General features: G+C 38.8%; 3 protein-coding genes across 11 annotated transcripts; 1 reads left to right on the top strand and 2 right to left on the bottom strand.

The window, feature by feature from the left end:
- Positions 1–7: 7 nt before the first annotated feature.
- On the bottom strand, positions 8–5,179 carry LOC108042473 (transmembrane protein 245). Of its 8 annotated transcripts, none has more exons than XM_017120787.2 (9): positions 4,953–5,179; positions 4,331–4,877; positions 3,131–3,736; positions 2,536–3,076; positions 2,118–2,320; positions 1,074–1,483; positions 844–996; positions 632–661; positions 8–180 (listed from the first exon to the last, which is right to left on the bottom strand). In XM_017120787.2, exons 2-9 carry the CDS (start codon positions 4,853–4,855, stop codon positions 21–23), a joined length of 2,628 nt encoding a protein of 875 aa, XP_016976276.1. In that variant the 5' UTR covers positions 4,856–4,877; positions 4,953–5,179; the 3' UTR covers positions 8–20. The 8 variants fall into 8 exon arrangements, 6 of the variants coding, with proteins under 6 accessions (XP_016976276.1, XP_016976277.1, XP_016976278.1 ...); XM_017120788.2 differs by having other exon boundaries at positions 2,118–2,308; XM_017120789.2 differs by having other exon boundaries at positions 2,118–2,296.
- Positions 5,180–13,013: 7,834 nt separating this feature from the next.
- Positions 13,014–13,622, top strand: LOC108042467. Its single transcript, XM_017120775.1, has 4 exons — positions 13,014–13,112; positions 13,163–13,290; positions 13,351–13,446; positions 13,508–13,622. Exons 1-4 carry the CDS (start codon positions 13,106–13,108, stop codon positions 13,562–13,564), a joined length of 288 nt encoding a protein of 95 aa, XP_016976264.1. The 5' UTR covers positions 13,014–13,105; the 3' UTR covers positions 13,565–13,622.
- LOC108042466 lies at positions 13,442–14,596 on the bottom strand. 2 transcript variants are annotated; one of them, XM_017120773.2, is made up of 3 exons: positions 14,115–14,596; positions 13,716–13,793; positions 13,442–13,656 (listed from the first exon to the last, which is right to left on the bottom strand). In XM_017120773.2, exons 1-3 carry the CDS (start codon positions 14,571–14,573, stop codon positions 13,528–13,530), a joined length of 666 nt encoding a protein of 221 aa, XP_016976262.1. In that variant the 5' UTR covers positions 14,574–14,596; the 3' UTR covers positions 13,442–13,527. The 2 variants fall into 2 exon arrangements, with proteins under 2 accessions (XP_016976262.1, XP_016976263.1); XM_017120774.1 differs by lacking the exon at positions 13,442–13,656 and having other exon boundaries at positions 13,716–13,789.
- Positions 14,597–18,470: the final 3,874 nt, after the last annotated feature.

Raw genomic sequence — 18,470 nt, 5'->3', positions numbered from 1 at the left:
ATAAATTATTATTGACCCGTTTACTGGTTTTCTTTGGCATTCAACAGGTGAAATGTTTTGGTTTTAGTTACAATTTTCAGCTCAACCGGTTTTCCCCCGGCTTCATTTTTTCCATCTTGAGAATCGTTCGTTTTTATTCTGCTGTCACTGACGGTTTCGTTGACCTTGCGAGCGATTGAGCTGGAAAAAATGTTCAAATAAAGAAAAGCTTGCAGCGTACAGTTAGTATAGAAATATATTTGCAACACATTTTGTATTTAAGTTTAAACAAATCACAAGTTTACATTAAGCAACTAGTAGCTAGCACACCATCGGTACTTCACGGCTTTGGAAATGTTTCGCGAAAACAAACAATTCGAGGTACATATTATATGTAAAAAAAACTAAGAAAAGTAGCATAGATATTAAGGAGCATTTGTTGTTCAGACAGAATCTTAAACACTTGCAAATTTTTAACAAATAAGAATCAAACTAGCAGATCGGAAAGATTAATAACTGCGAACCTATCAACAATAGTCAAAGGCCTTACTCTAGGGCCAATTGTTTTGATTGTCAGATGTTTGGCCATTATGTTAGTTTGCAGTTGGAGTATTATAAGAAAATTCGTAGTTTCTGTTCCATGCTAACTCACGTGGTCCTTGTCTCCTCATCAGTGCTGTGCCTGGAATATAGTAAGGGACTTTTATTAGTTATCCTAAACTGCATATAACAAGGAGAAATCTACTCAAAGCAAGCTAACAAAACACTCACTTCAATCCTTGGGCCGCACAAGTCTGATAAAGTTCATACTTTGCATGCAAATCAAACAAAATCATCGAAATTGCCTTTTTAAGTCTAAGTTACCTGGGTTCTTGATGGCTGCGCATGGCCAGAGTAGCAACCTCGAAGAGGCCGATAAAGAAGCAAAGCATCAAAGGGCCGAAGATAGCTCCTTGCCAGCCGATCCAATACATGCCGCCCGCTATAGCTAGACCATTGAGATACGGATGACCACCACTAATTTATGAAAACGTAGGAAAATATACAAAACATATTTTAAAAATTAGTTGTAACCTATTAAAAAATGGACTTACCCTTTGAGATCAGCGTAGATGGCCGTTTCAAAAGAAGACGGCACGAAGAACTGAAGCAGGAAGAGTAAGAGTCCTGCATAAAAGCGATCCTGGGCAAGCCAGAGCTCTAAGAAGGCTGGCACTGCACACCAGTAACTTCCTAGGAAAGGAGCAGCTGCCAGCATGGCCGCCAAGGCGGAGGGCAGAAACACTATCCGAGCCCCAAAGATCGTGTGAACCAACCAGGTGAACAAGCCCGTAAATGTTGAGCACCTGAACATGGACATAAGGACCACTGTAATGGAGTTCTCTAGGGCATCAGCGATTTTTATTCCCGAACTGGAATAGCCTAGGTACTTGGTGATTTGCAGCGGTGCGTACTTTTCCTGACTGCTTGAGAGCAGATAGAACAAAGCCGTAAAGAAAACAATCTAAAAAATATTTTTAAATAATTGGGAGTCATTATTTAATTTGGGACTTAATAAATATATATATGTACAAGCAGAATTGAAAATCTGCTGTGATAATGCGAGTATAACGAGTAATTCACCAATCGAAAGTTATCGATGAAAGAAAACGGTGTGCTGTTTACAAAAATTGGTTCACAAAAAAGAGCTGTGAAAGTGAATCATTGAAAATTTGAGCCGTTGGGGCCGGTTTGTCAAAATATTTGTAGGAAAAATTTTAAGGACTTATTTAAGGATCCGGAATTTGTTGTGTTGAGCAGATCAATAAAAAAAAATTTGTTCGAAGATTTTTTGAAAAACTAGATAGTTAAGCGGAAATCAGAAAGAATAAATATAAACTTTAAACGCTCATAGATTTTGAACAACTAAAGCTACAGACAATGTATATACATATGTCGTTAAAAAGGTATTCTCAAATGCTAATAACGCTGCCATTATATCATTTTTGGATATTAGAAATTTTATAAATTCTCTCCTTAAGTGTGTTCTGCTTTAGGAAGGAGAATAGCATACATTTTTTATCAACATTTAAAAAAGCAAATTTAATACTAACTTAGATCTGAATAATTAAAGAACATTCAAATTTATGTACACTCACCATGTCTAATATAAACTCAATGCACGCCTGTCCACCAGACAGCACCAGGGATAGAATTTCTCCGGTCACACCCATGATCATCGAAAGGTTGGTTCGTATGATGTGCCAAAGGGACTCGGCGACCTCGAGAATCGTCTGCGTGTTGCTCTGCGCCCAGCCGATTATACCCTGTTTTGCCACTAAAACTAGCTCTTTAAAATGCCCTTGGTTAAGTAAACGTCCGTTGGTTAGCAAATGCAACACAGAATGAGTTATTTTGTGGACGCAAACTAGTGTTACGGGATGGATGAAACGAGCGTAAACTCAAAAAAAGCCCGTAAACCCAAACAAAACCCCATACATAAACTCAAAAATTAATTAGTAGAACGGGACAAATAAAATTAAAAAAAAAGCCTTAAATAGATTAGAAATGGCCTACCTGGATTGTCGACGATCTCGCCAAAAGTGCTTTTCAGCGCATCCGTGGGTACCCGCGGACCGTATGAGCTCCCTGCCTTGTTGAAGTCAATCCAGTACTGGATGAGTCTGTCCCACACCTCGAGAATCTGTTCCTTCAGCTTGGTGGCATGAACCTTGTCCGCGTCTGCCAGCCAGTCGTCGATGTAGGTCTCAATCTTACGGCGGCCATAATGGTGCGCATTATCTAGCGCATCATCGATGGACGCCTGCATGTTGGCGGGCAAGATATCAATTAGCTCAGGCCGATCTGTGATCGTCTTGTTAATTAGATCCTTGCCCAGGTATGCCACCTCAATCGTCTCCGAGTAGATGTTTACGCAAAAGAACACACTCAGAAACACAATTATGAGCAGCATGAGGATAATCATGAGGATCGAGGTAACTGACTCCACGGAGGATTTTAGTGAGTCTCGCACAATAGTGTTAAGTTTATAGTTCAGTTCCAAAACGCCAGGCAGGCATAGCGGCAGCACGGCGGAGTGGTGCTCGATGGCCCACAACTGAAATAGATCTAGTTTAATCTATATAAAAAAAAATTAATTCTAAAAACTGACCCGCATTGCCGCATATACTTCGTTGACCTTGGTGCAAGCAAACTGTGTAATGCCTGTATAATCTCCAACTGTATAGATAAGGTGCAGCAGTACTGGAATTGCGGCCAGAATAAACATCCACACGTTTCGATACAGAAATGTGCCCAGACAGGCGTAAAACAATAGCTTAAAGAACGTATCGCTTTGGTGGCTGGAAGCCTCGGTTCCAGGTTTGGCATCAAACGTGTCCGTCGAGTCGACTGTGTCGCTTAGCGAGATGTCCTCCACATCAGACTGGAAGGCCGGACTTTGCGGCTCACTACTTGGCCTGCCGCAAATGCTGAAGTTGCTCAACGATCGCTCGAAATCGTTCTTGTCGAACAGTTTCTGCAGGCGGTGAAGGTAGGATCCAGAGTCATCTATCGTCTGCAGGTGGTATACAGTGGATGCTGTTACGTAGGCCATGACCAGCAGGAACACAGGCACCTGCAGGGCACCTAGGAAGCTACTTAGGTAGCCTGCAACGGCTATCCACATGGATTGACCGGCAATCACGAAATGAGAGCTGTTTTCCGGCTTCCAAAAGAAGTGGACGCAGCTCAAGTAGACCAGCACCACGGAGATGAGCTGTGTGAAAAGAAAAGATAACTTTATCTTTTGAGATCAAATGTCAGCACTTGAGAAAATAGATTGAAGGCTGTGAAATTATATGAATTTTTTCTTAGGCTTAACATTTTTTTATTTCTTTTTTTAAACGTTACTTTATAAGCAATAAAATTTGATTTTTATAATTTGACATGTAAAAATAGTTTAATTTCTGTTCAAAATTAAAACAAAAATATTAATGTTTTTAGTTTGAAGAATCGATTAATGAGTATTTATACAAATTTCGAGAATAGTGTACTCAAATCTGAAACTACGAAGCACCTATTTAGAAATGAAGATTTCCATGTATATTAACGCCTATATATATTAAAAAATATTTTTAAAAATACAAATTTTTAAAAATAAATATTAAACTAAAAAAAAACAAAATAATTAATTTAAGAATAATTTAAAAATTTGGGCAGCCATGTTCAATGTATGTAGTTTTGTAAGAAATCATACTTTTTATATACATATGTATGTACATATGTATGACCGAATGTAGAATCAAGTGCGAACGTGATTCTCCTCCGTGTAATGATACACCATTAAAAATAGAACTCATAGACTACATACCACATAGACGTTAAGGAATCCAATAATTTGAACAAACAACCCGTGCGAAAAAGTGATCCAGTACCAGAGGGCCAGCAGGAAGCCCTTGGGAGCGTACAGGACCAACAGCTTAATGCACCCGGCCACTCCGCATCCGGCCAGGAGCAACTGCCAATGCTCGCAGAGCCATCCGATCAGCAGCCGGCCACAGTGCTCCGTGGCCTCCAGCGGGGATAGGCAGATGGACACCAGTACGTTTGAGTCGCGCTCCTCCAGACGATTGAACCATCTGTTCACGCTCTCCGCCAGTCGTCGCTTAAATGGGAAGAGCACTGCGCCCATGAGGAAGGCCCACAGCAGCGGCCGGACGAAGGGACCGAGGATAATGCAGACGGCCACGAACGCCGCTACTCCCGCGGCAATTAAGAAGTTATACATGGCGGCGCGAAAACTCTCATGGTTCTGGGACCTCATCCGGAGCAGGCGATTCAGAACGCTGTCGAAGGAACGCTCCCTCCGAATATTGATCGGTTCAGAGCGGTTCATCTTGGCAAAGAAAAGCGGTGAACTGTAGGCGAAAACAAAAAAAAAGGTGTTGAGCTCCTCCATGTTCATATGGAATTCATTTTTTCAGACTGCTTACTTTTGCGTGGTGTTCTGCGGTCAGCAACAGATGATTCTCATCGGAGCGAGGAGGAACTTCGGAGGAGGTGGCGGATTAAATAATATTCGCTTCCAGGCGTGGTCATTGGGAGCGGGCGGCAGCAGCTTCCCACACGCTTTTTGGGGGCGGGGGAGCGGGCGCACATAAACAAAAATATGTCGATTTTAGACAATTACGTCAGGCGGGCAGGGCTGTGAAATGAGACACTTCCCAACACTGGCAAATAGCCGATACTTACAGTAAACATCAGATATGTATGCTTATATCAAGAAAAAAATTGAGAGCGGATTCACTCTAATTAAAAAAAAAAAATTTGTTAGGACATTATTTACTATAAAAGAGTTGATTGTTATTATTTCTATAAAAAGGACAAATACTAAATAAATAAAATGAAAATGGAAAGAAAAATTCTTAGAGATAAGACCAGAAGTCACCACACATACGGAGACATGTTCGCAGTAGCAGAACTTGCGTAACTTGGATCTGTGCAGCTCTGCTGCCACTTTTCTATGCTCATAAGGTGCTCTCCACACTGCCTCGAGTGTCCTTCCGATTGTTTAACTGTTATTTATTTATATTTTAAATTTCTATTTTTCCTTTAATATATACATATATATATATATTTAGTTTAAAAGTTAAATGTTTTTGATCTATCATTTTTTGCCTATTTTCAGCAACTTCTAGAAACTTTTTTTTTCAAAATCTAGCAATTTTTGCTTGGGAGTGTATGGCAGCACTGGTCACCACTTACACAGTTTTAAGCGAAGTTCAATGACGGAAAAAATATGACTGACACCTAATTAAAATTCTTGACCAACCGTATCAAAAAATCAAAACAAAGAACAAACCGTTTTATAACTCTAAACCCTGAATGCTTATTCCGCAACAGCGGCCTTGTGCTCCATAATAAGCATTTTAATAGGTACATTTTTGAAGTTGATTGTAAATAATTAAAAAAAAATGACAATTTAAAAATTTGGACGACCTCGGTACTCAGATGGAGCAGATTTTTCGTCGATCAGGGGACCGACGTGAAAAAAAGGCCCGACGAAAAGTGAACGCCAGCTGTTTGCCTCTCGCTCTCTCTCATGACTGGCGTACGGTTTTCGTCGATCTGGATACTAGGCTTTATACCCTCTTCCCATGGAGTCCATCCGTTCGAAACGGTTGGAATTTTTGACAAATGTGAAACTCCGAATCCCACAGAGCACATTTACCATCCGATAACAGCTGATCTGAACAGCTGTTGCTCATCATTTTAGCCCGTTGCATTTTGCACAACATTTAAAATGAGCACAACAGCGTTATAAATGATACTTGGTAACAGACTGCAAGTGATATACGCAAACAACCAAATCGAACTAATATGTCTGCAGAGTTTTTCCAGCCTGCAAAACAAATATGAACCGCTTTTGCCCAATATTGTCTAAATGGTAACAAATCAAGTTCATTATATATATATAAATGTTTGTTTTTTGTTTTATTATAATTTAATATTATTTTAATGTTAAGGATGGCAGACAACCAGGCTCAATTCAATTTTTTTTTTTTTTTTTTTTATATTGTTGCACTTGCCACACAAGGATGGACCTTGTTTTCGTGTATTGACGAATTATTTCTAAAGATTCCAAAAAAAGCGGGTAGCGGGTGCTCCATTCTTGAGCAAATCAGGTGTGGTCATAGCCGGTCAAAAGTTAATCAAGATGTGTTATTACAGAAGACGACCGTGTCTGTCACGGCCGAGAATCCATAAGTCTGCCGAGAGTCGTCTGCGGAGGCGCCGTCGACCCAGTGGTGTTGCAAGATGTCTTGCCAGACAGTTTGCATGTGTGAGCAAACGTTCCCGGTATCGACTTGAGGATTTACAAATCGTCTCCGTTACCGTCGTCACTCCCGTGTCCTGGAACATAACTCGGTTTTCTACATAATGGTGCCACTTCACCCCTAGCATCCTCCTGAGAGCCTTTCTAATGCATGTTTGCACCCTTTTTAGTGACGAATCACAGGCTGTGCCCCAGCAAGTGATTCCCCAGTTTAAAGTTGGAAGGACAATGGCCTTAAAAAGCCGCACCTTGGCATCAAGGGATAGGCCGCTACTTGGACGAAGGAGACAGTCCATTTTGTCAAGTTTCGTTCTTGCTGATCCACAAACTCGATCAATTTGTCCCTTTTAACAAAGGCGACGGTCTAAGGTAACTCCGAGGTACGTCACTTTATCTTCGTGCTTGAGCATATTCCCATCAATGTAAAGGCTACGCGAACGGCCAGGGCGGAGAGCAAAAGTGGCATGCTGCGTTTTGTCAACATTAAGCGCAATGTTCCATCGAGAGGCCCAGCACTCAAATTCGTCTAAGAATGTCTGGACACGTCGGGACGCAGACGTAGTGGTGCTACCAGCTGCAAGAAATGCAGTGTCATCTGCATTTGTGGCCAGGAGTGTACCACGAGCAACTGGGTTTGGAAGATCCGAAGTGTAAATTGTATACAGGACCGGACCAAGGACGCTTCCCTGCGGGACACCAGCACGAATTGGGCGAAGTCCAGAACGGTGTCCACGAATATCTACAGCAAACACCCTATTATCTTAGAACGATACAGTGAGATTCCACAGCATTTCAGGCAAAAGAACAGTCCTTCGTGCCAAACCCTGTCAAAGGCCTGTCGAACGTCGAGAAAAACGGCTGAGCAGTATTTGTGGTCTTCGAAAGCCCCCAGAACATGGTTAATTACTCTGTGCACTTGCTCGATAGCACTATGGCGACTACGGAAACCAAACTGGTGGTTCGGAAGTGCGTCTTCAATGATATGATCTCGGCCTGCCCTCGCTGGTCCTCCATCTTTTCTCGAGCGCTATCTCCACAAGCTCGGCCTTGTGGTCCACCTCTTTGCGCTTTGCGTGGGCCGCAGAGCTTCCTGAGCGTTGACTTCCGCTGCAATAGCGTCCATGTCATTGGGGTCCACATCTAAGACCTTCAAAAAGTATTCCCTAGTACCTGCAATAAATATATTTTATTAGTAATTGTAAACCACACATATAAGTCTGGGGACATACTAGCGTTCTCCAAGGTGTACAAGTATAAACAGTATTTTTTGATTTGGCGCCTTCCTTTTTCAAAAGTTACCCGCCATTATTTTTTAAATTTCCGCTCTCTCCGCTCGCATAAAGATGAGAGCGTAAAAATCTAAAAATAGAATTGCACGAATAAGGAAGTGCGTATTTGTTGGAGAAGACGATTTTCGTCCAGAAATCATTTCTGGACTTAGAAACTAATTGTGTGTCAAAAGAACTTCTATGATTGAATAGGATGTTTATTATACCCGTTACTCGTAGAGTAAAAGGGTATATTATATTCGTGCAAAAGTATGTAACAGGTAGAAGGAAGCGTTTCCGACCCTATAAAGTATATATATTCTTGCTCAGGATCACTAGCCGAGTCGATCTAGCCATGTCCGTCTGTCCGTCTGTCTGTCCGTATGAACGCTGAGATCTCGGAAACTATAAAAGCTAGAAGATTGGCATTTTGCATGCAGATTCCAGGAGTTCCTACGCAGCGCAAGTTTGTTTGGTGCCACGCCCCCTTTAACGCCCACAATCGCTTATATACGATTTTAAAAATTTAAATATTTCGGAAAAGTAAAAATGCAGTTTTATTGTGTTTATCAATACCTATCGAAATGTAGAAGAAATTTTTCAAATCGGACCATTCGTTAAAGAGTTATGCGTGATCAAAGTTTCCATCTCCATCTTCCTCGCACTCCATTTACCTGAGTAACGGGTATCTGATAGTTGGGGCACCCGACTATAGCGTTCTCTCTTGTTTAAATTGCATTTATGTATATATGGCAATGAAGCTTGATGTACAACTTTTTTATATACCTTAAAAACGAGTATCGGCATATTTAATTCATAGTTTCGTTTTACATATTTAAATTAAAGCTAAAAACATAACTTTTAATACAAAACATATATGATTAAATTTAAAAATATTTCAATAAAGTTTAATTGATTTGAATATACTATGATTGTTAAACAAAAACAAAGCGAACTGTATTTAAATTGAATATATTTAAAGGATATTTAATAAAATATATTTCGCTTTATTTTTTATCCATGGCTGTTTTTTATTAACTTTAAAATGGAAATATTTAATTTAATATGTATTCAAATATATTAAACTTTGATTTAATGACTTAAAATTTTTAAAGTAAATACGAATAACACCATATCTAATATTATCAACCTGCATTTAAATATTTTCTTATTTAATCAAGCAGTTTTATATGTTTTGTGTTAAAAGGTATGTTTTTATATTTAATTTAAATATATAAAACGAAACATGTAATTTAATATGCAGATATTAATTTTTATTTATCCATCGTTTTTTTCGTACTTAAATAATTGAATTTATATTACGATAATAATTTTATATAATGTTACTAGCAGGGTGCCCGCAGCTTCGCTTGCGATGGATAACCCCAATATTCTACTTTTCTTATGTAATAAGTATGTGAACATGGGGCAGACCACGTTTTTGCTATTCAATAGAATACATAAAACACTGTACTTCACCAAACAATTGGCCTTTAACCAACAGCGCCATTAATGTTTTAACTTTTAAATGAAAGACTCGAGATATCAGGTCATGACGATTCTGAGGTTTTTGGCCTGGGAACAACTCATTCGTTATTTTCTCCCATTTAGGGTTACAGGTAAATGTTATAAAAATATCAGGTCCGCCATGATGTCGAACATAAGTCATAGCATCCTGGGTCTTTTCATGCATATATCGAGGAGAGCCTGTAAAAGTGGAAGGTAAAATCACCATTTAACCAAGTTGAGTCATATCTGCATCTCCCCTACCTATAGCGTCTTGAAGATGTACATATGTTACTTTCTGCTCCCAACTTTTTTTGATTTGCTCGAATATAATTAAGCCGTTCGGTTTCCATTTTTGCACTCATATCAACCAAAAATTGATTAAACAGAGCTCAATAATAATGCACGTGATTGACTTTAGTCTCCCTTAGAATTATTCGATAACTGTAAAAGCTAAATGCAGATACAGTCTTCTTTAGATCATTTTTGTTAACGGATCCCGTTGGGGAATATTTATGGAATATCCATCATATCCGTGGCAAAAAATTAATGGATATTGTAGACAGTCATAAGATCTTTAAAGTTCACTTTGCTATTATGACTCTCAATAACAATGTCCCGACTTGAAAATTGTTGATCAACTAATACCAAACCCACTTCATTTGTTTGAGGTGCATAACGACCTCTATGAGCATTTGCTGGCTTTTTATCAGCGTTAATGACCATTTTGAAGTCTTTGCAATCTTTTGGGTCACCAATAACTATAAACTAATGTCTACAGATATTAAAACCGTATTAAAGCTCATTTTATATTTTTAAGGAAGCGTACGGAAATGCAAGGCAGAGAGAGAGGGAGGGAGATGGAATCATTTGTTGACAATTTGTATGAAAATGCAGAGAGAGATAGCAATATGCAGGCAGAAAACGTATGATGCTTATGGAGACACTTAAATTCGATAAAAGATCGACTTTTTGCTTAATTTCTTTGTTTAGAAGATAGCTAGAGCTTTGGTAAAACCATTAAATGAATCGTTAAAGCTTAAGGAAAAACTTTACCGAAGGAATTTTTGATACTCAGTTTGAAGATATTTTTGGCTAAATTGTAATTTTAGAACGGGTGTTAAAAATAGTAAAAAGCCTTAAATCTAAGCGGTCAAATTTTTTAAACATTTATAATGTCTTAAACTATTTTTGGGCGAAAACGGATTCGATTGCTAAAACGGTTTAGCGTCCAGAATTTTTGAAAGGAAAATTGACCTTTTTTCCAATTGGAATCGATTGGGGCCACTTGGGAAGCCCCAGTTTTCTTACTGATAGCTTTATATATAGAGATGATGACTGCCCCCCTGCCCTTTTCACAAAGCCCAGCGGCTTGAACGCTTTGACGGTTTATTCGTGTGTGTTGCTTGTATAATTTAATTTTAATTTTTTGTTAATTTATTGTTAAGTTTAATTTAGTTTTAAGTTTTTAATTTTAAGTTCTAAAAATAAATCAAGATCAGCCGCCGCACAATTATTGTACTACACAGAGTCAGAGAGAGAGAGAGAGAGTGAGACAGTGCGAGAGAATGCATTCGGTGTTCAATGCTTGTGTATAATTTGTTGGAATTATTATTCCTACTTTAGGCTAATGTAACTTTTTTTAAATTTGACCTAGAGCTTCAGTAAAACCACCATATGAATCCTTAAAGTATCAGGATTCCCTCGATAAATTTTCATATTGCTAATTGACTTAAATCAGTGTTTTTTTGCCGTTTGGAAAAAATGAGGAAGATTCTTAGATTTTCAAAGATCGATAAAAAATAGTAAACATTAAAATATCGAATATTAAATTAAATAGAATCTTTATTATGTAGAGGACTAAATTTTGGCCAAAAATCGCATCGATTGATTAACGCGTTTAGCGTCCAGAATTATTTATAGAAACTGGGGGTTTTTTGCCACTGAAAGAAAATGGGGGCATGTTTGTGGCCAAAATAAATCTTAGCAAATCAGTTTAGTGTTATAAGAATTGAATGGTACAAAATTTTAATAGGGTCATTTAATTAGTTTAGGCTGTGCGTTGATTCTAGTTTTCAATGAACAGTTTTATATATAGAGATTTTAATAAGTATAATATAAAAATACCACATATTTTTAAATCCATATATTTAAAATACAATAAATATAAAAATATTCATCCTGTTCAATCGCAAAATTTCTGAGGCCCCTAAAAATCGTTCACACGTCGTATGCTGAATACCCTAATGACAATTATTCCAAAGTGAAGTCATGTATGAAATAAATATGTATGTATTTTTATATACTTAGAAATATTTGGTCATTACAAAAAAATATTCTACATTCGAATAATTATTATATACAGGCAATACAAAATAGGAATTTTTATTAGTGTTAGAATTTTAAAATAAAGAGTATATTTCGACAGCGCGGTGCAGCGAATTTCTTCGCTTGTGAATACATGTGCACACATACAGTCGGCGGCTGTCGCAGTATGCGTGCAAGAGAGAGGCTGGCTCTAGAGCGCTCTCTCGCTGGCTTTTGGGCAGAGAGCGAAAAGCCAGTTGAAAAGCCAGCACAAAAAATTCGTGTGCAAAAAAATCGTATGGCGTTACGCATCTTAAGCCTAGTATCCAGATCGACAAACGATTACGCTAGCGTAAAAACTTTAATCTTTTCAGTGTGACCAAAAGTTTGGGAGTTCATCAGATTTAAGCGTGCTACGGTCGTACTGTCAATCAGCTGGGTTTGTTGACAAGCAGTTAAAATTCAAATATCGTATTTGCGGGAAAGAGCCTTTAAAAGATATTATCAAATACCTTGGCAAGACAAGTCTGCCGCTGTACAAAGAAATTAAAAAAAAAATACAATTTAAATTTAACAGTTATTTTTTTTAAATTACTGATAATTATTTGCTAATTTAAAGTTCATAGCTTTACTTTTATTGTGTTTTTTCGTACATTCTGGACCTAAAAAACATTTTGCTCTGACAAGAGGCACCCCAGATAGTATTAATGTTATTTTGTCCTCACATGTAAGCACCTGCAATCGACTTTTGTGAGTTTTTTGAGTTTTTTCCTACATTTCTTATAATGTTCAGTGAGAAGAGCACGCCAAAAGATTACAATTTTTAATTTAACAGTTCACTAGGGTTCACCCAAAGTTCATTTCCGCAGACTGGCAACGCTATAGAATTTTCTGGTATTTTTTTCGTCGATCTGTGGACCGATGGTAAAAAAAAGGACCGACGAAAAGTGAACGCCAGCTGTTCGCCTCTCGCTCTCTCTCATGACTGGCGTACGGTTTTCGTCGATCTGGATACTAGGCTTTAGAGATTATATTGATCTTTGGTTCAACGGATGTTGGATGGATCTCTGTGAGAAGACGGTATAACTCGAAGTCTATCGATAAGTTTGCTTTTTTTAATCCAGTTTTATGTATAGATTAGTAGCATAAAGGGAGTATTTACCGTGACCGTTCATTCAAGTTCAGCGCTTACCAACACAGGCCTTATTTCAAAACAAAAAGAGACGCCATGGAAGGTGAGCGGTATTAATTATATCTTGATTAAAATAAAAATGTATATTTGCAGATTTAACGCTTCAGCAACTGATTGATCTGCAGAATATCCAGAAGGAGCTAAACAGCAACAAGGATACCTACTTGAAGACCTATCGTCAAGTCCTCAAAAAGAAATGTAGAACAGAGCTGAACAATTTAGTACGGGAGCGTGAAATAAAAAATTTGGGGCTTAATAAACCCAGAGGTCTATGCTTACAGGTTCGGGCTGATTTTAACATTGTGGAATCGGAGTTGAATGTTCCATCATTACCACCCCTGCCTGCCGAAGATGAGAAAACCACGTCCACAGTAGTGGTAAAATTGTTTAATATGTACTAACAGTCTCGATTTTTAATGAAAACTTTTTTTAAAACAGTTCAGCAATATGGTTAAAGACTACGACTTCACTATGGACTGTTTGTCCTTGTTGTAGGACTGCTCTGATCGATCCTTGGCGCTGTTCAGCCAATATCCATGCAGGACGCGATATGAATGCTGCAGACATTCAAACGACGGAGATTGGCTCTGGGATTCAAGAGTTTACACATTAGATAAGGGAAAAGGGTAACGACAGCGAAACTTACAGTCAACAGGGGAACAATGGGCCGCTTCTTAAACTGGGTTCCTTTGGTTCGTAATATTAGCATATACTTCACATCTAACTGATACAGAAATAGTAAGAAGAAAAAATGTCACAATTTAAAATAAAAACAGCATTAATGGCATATAAATAAATCTTGTCCAAGTGAAAGTCAAATTTTGATGTCTCAGAAACCTTTTTAACTTATTACAGAAACCATTAGAGATTTATAGGAAACTTCGGTATAGGACAATGCGGGTATTGGTATTAATGCTGATTGTTCTGATATGTCAGCTGAAGATGATAACATGCTTGTTGTAGATATCTACATATATCAAATTCGGCATTTTAAACTCAAAAATAATTTTGTATAAATTAAGAAGTGTATGTATGTTGTTCTTACATCTTCAATGACTTCGTTGAGCACAATGTCCTGTATGTGCCCTCGCTGGATGCACAGCACAGATTCCCTGCCGAAGGACCGCACCGTTTCCGTCTGAAGAGCCATGTCCCAGCTGTAGAACAATCGTTCTGCCTGCACCAAGTTCAGAGTGGATCGGAGCATCAGGATGGCCACGGAAACACAGGTAACCAGAGGGTACAGGATACGGGGCTGCAGAATGCCCAGGCTTCTGCTCCCGAAACCGCATACTCCGACAAAATAGGCGATAGCTAGGAACAAGAGCAGCAGTAACCGGCGCAATTTGTGCTGCAGCTGGATTCCATGGAGCCGGTTCACCAATTCCATTCTGACCACGTCCCCGCCACAGTGCTTGATGCAGAGCTCCAGGTCTGGATCAGCGGATCCGGAATACTTGGCTTGTCGGCTGTAATATCTGTGGATCGTCACTTGGGATTCCATTCTTATGACCTGTGCTGTGCTCTTCTTCTTACTTACGTTTTTGCAGTGGTCTCGTCGCTGATTTCGTAAATAATACCAAAACGCCATGCAGAAAGTGGTCACACTCCCCAGCAAGGGCATAACTTTGTTTTACTATAAATCTAGACCCAAACCAGTGTGTCTACTTACGCGCTCGAATTATTTATTCAAATCAATCAAACTGCTCATAAATAATATAAATAAACGTTAGTTATCGTAAATGCATTTTATTTACCGTTACTTGCTCGTTTTACGGCCACACTTTGCATGTGAATAAAAACTTGTTTGCGCAATCGAAAAAAATAAAGGAAATGCATTTAATATATATCTTAATTTAATTCATTTAAAATTGACTGCCTCTTCTTATGCAAATCCGCAGTGCAGATTATTCCCCCATGCTGGAGGGCTAACGAATTGCCTGACTTGGATCGCACAGATCCATCAATTAATGTTATTTAGCTGATTCGTTTGGTTTTTGTGTCAACCAGCTGACCTTGATATAATTTCACGATGGCCGATCAATGTTCAAACACGAACGCCTTGCGCAATTTCTAATGTCTCTCTTGTTTTTATGCGCGTACTAAACCCCATCTCCATCTTCATCTTCATCTCCATCTCTGCGTCTTCATCTGTTTCGCCCTCGTCACCAGTTTGCGTCTTCTCTGGACTTTGAGGGGATCGAGCTGGCCGTAGATCGATCGGATCGTTCGGAACTTGTTGGGGGCAGTCAAGAAATGTGGTCGAAATGGCGCTGAATGGGAAGTCAAGTCGAGGTTTATTGTTTTAAATATTTTTCTAAGCGTACGGCCATCTCTATGTACATGTGCTAAATCGAAATTGGCAGGTCTTGATTGTGCTTGAATTATAATCACGGGTTCGGCGGGGGACGGGTGTCAGGAGAATGACTCGTGTTTCGGTTTATTATTCTTTCCTGACTTTGGTATTTCACACTTTCGATTGCATTGCCTCAGACGAAAATTCCACGTTAATGTAAAGGCGAGAATGATTTGCAGAATCGGAAAATGCCACTTGACTTAACCGTTATTTAATAATCAAAAAAGCACCAGCAGTATCACCTATGGGTTCGCTACACTGAAACTAAAATGAAGGGAAGGAAAAATTGATGATTTCTTTTTCTTTTCATCATAAGTTTTATTAGTATATAATTTAATATAAAAATATTAACCTCTAAACAAAAATCGAAGGCAACAGTGAGTAATTATTACAGAAAAATAAAGAATGTATGTATGTATGAATGTATGAATGTATTTTCGACTTTGATTTTAAAAACAATTCTTTTGTATCAAAAATAAAGAACTAACAGTTTTTATTAAAATTTAACAAAATATAAACCAATTTTTTAGAAATTAACCAAAAATAATTAAGGTAAGTTAAATTAAAAAATTTCGTTATTTAGTACTCAAAAACTGTTTAATACGTCAAAGTCAAAGTGCTTTCTACGTAATTTGGTAGATTCTAGGTTTTCGATTTTCGTTCAGTGCCCAGGTGTTGCAATGCAACGTGGCGGCAGCCTTTGTGGCTTTGAGGGCTGTTGAGACTCCGGCATCAATCATTTCGGCTTGCACAACTGCAGGGAGGTGCAGTCCAAGCGACTCGGACTTGGACTAAGTGACCATATTCCTAGATAATTCTACTTTTGCGCTCCTCTCCAATGCTCATTAGCCCAGTCCGATTTAGAATTTATTCCGTATAAGGGTGAATTGATAGTCTCGGTAATTTTACGAGAGACGCAACCTTGAACTCAAGTTTTTTTATTATCGCCAAGCGCGGATGAGGCCAATATTACCAACGAGAGTCCAAAAACAAGCACAAAAACACTCCTAAGCTTGGCCCAGTAAACAATGACTTTGGTCGACGATCGACACCCACTCCCACCAGATGCTGGGCAAAATTGGACGCGGTCCATCTGCGTGGCATCATTACGGTCGTCAGTTGGTTTGTCCGATTGAAACCCGAACTGAAGTCAATGTTTCTGGGCCGAAGGTTGTGCCATTAAGCATACGCGGCGTGTGCTCGCAAAAACCAAAACACCAGACATAACACTGCGAAGCGCCTCCGCAAAAAAGTCATTGTACCCCTGGGATGAGCACCGGAAGAGGCTGTTGTCGAGCCGAAAAAACCGGACGGTTGCGGCAGTCGAGGGCACGCTTATTTCGATCTGATCTGATGGTCAGTAGAAGACGGACAAGCGGAAAATGTGAAATCGATCGGGCAAATGAAATTGTTGCGGCTAAGTTCCTTTAACTTTGCGAATGCATAATGCAAATGTAAAACAAGAGAGAACGCTATAGTCGGGTGCCCCGACTATCAGATACCCGTTACTCAGGTAAAGGGAGTGCGAGGGAGATGGAGATAGAAACTTTGATCACGCATAACTTTTTAACGAATGGTCCGACTTGAAAAAGTTCTTCTACATTTCGATATGTATTGATAAACACAATAAAACTGCATTTTTACTTTTCCGAAATATTTAAATTTTTAAAATCGTATATAAGCGATTGTGGGCGTTAAAGGGGGCGTGGCACCTTTTTGAAACAAACTTGCGCTGCGTAGGAACTCCTAGAATCTGCATGCAAAATGCCAATCTTCTAGCTTTTATAGTTTCCGAGATCTCAGCGTTCATACGGACAGACAGACGGACAGACAGACGGACAGACGGACAGACAGACGGACAGACGGACATGGCTATATCGACTCGGCTAGTGACCCTGATCAAGAATATATATACTTTATAGGGTCGGAAACGCTTCCTTCTAGCTGTTACATACTTTTGCACGAATACAATATACCCTTTTACTCTACGAGTAAAGGGTATAAAAATCAACATATTTGAATATCTATATTCAAATTGCTCATAAATCTGGAGCGCATTTTTCCTGAAAACAAAAATTTAAATATAAATTATATTTATTTATATACCATACCATACCATTATATTTATATATTACCACATTAGGTTATCATTTGGATTTGCATGTAAATTTTTGCGCAAACTCAGGGTCTTATTTGGTTATCAAGTAAGCATTTGTTGGTTTTTAAGTTCACATTAAAATATGATATAAGACGCGTGGCTTACAGGCAACGTAACTATTTCGGTAGCAAAAAAATATTAGACTGTATTGTCTTTATTTCAACAGAGGTTTTTGTGAAACATATTCTTAAAAATTTATAAGATTCGTCAACTTGTTTAAAGAATGGAATGTTTAAGAATCATAACAATATTCTCAGACAACCTTTGGCCATCCATATAAGGCTCGTCCCGCTGATCTAAGATCAATCCATAAAAAATTTTTCCTTTAGTCACACAGCCACCAGAAAAGCCCTTGAGAAGATTGTATTCAAAAACTCCCCAATATGGTAGACGCGTGTTTCGGATCTGTTAGATGGGATCAGCAAAGGGCTACCAATTCATACATATTCAACCAACTGTTTGCACATGCTAATATGGCGCGGCTAGATTACATGGTCAGTTACGTGTTATTCGGTTAGAATTCCGCAAAAAGATCTTGCACGCTGCGGCCATGCAGCGAACTTTAGACCAAAGAAGCAAATGTTTGCTTTGTTGCATTACTTTGGTTTTTTTTTGTCGAAAAGCGCACTGAATCTGTGAGGCAATGGTGAGACTTTTAGCAGGTAAATTAGAATCAAAGTAGTAGAAGGGTCGTTAATTGAGGGTAAGTAAATACTCAACCAAAACCGCTGTCAAAGTTCGATCCGGATGCGGTTGGTAACCCCTACTCTAATTGTCGAGCCCACATAAAGTCAAGTACATAAGGTTTTTATTAAGTATATGTCAGGTTGCCTGGACTATGCGAGCAATAGAAGTCGCTCTTCCCATTTGGGAGCTTTGTTTTTTCA

The sequence above is a fragment of the Drosophila rhopaloa genome, unplaced genomic scaffold, assembly GCF_018152115.1.
Source record: "Drosophila rhopaloa isolate 14029-0021.01 unplaced genomic scaffold, ASM1815211v1 contig_155, whole genome shotgun sequence".
NCBI lineage: Eukaryota > Metazoa > Arthropoda > Insecta > Diptera > Drosophilidae > Drosophila > Drosophila rhopaloa.
The sequence above is the reverse complement of the archived record's forward strand: the minus strand, read 5'-3'. Positions and strand labels throughout refer to the sequence as shown.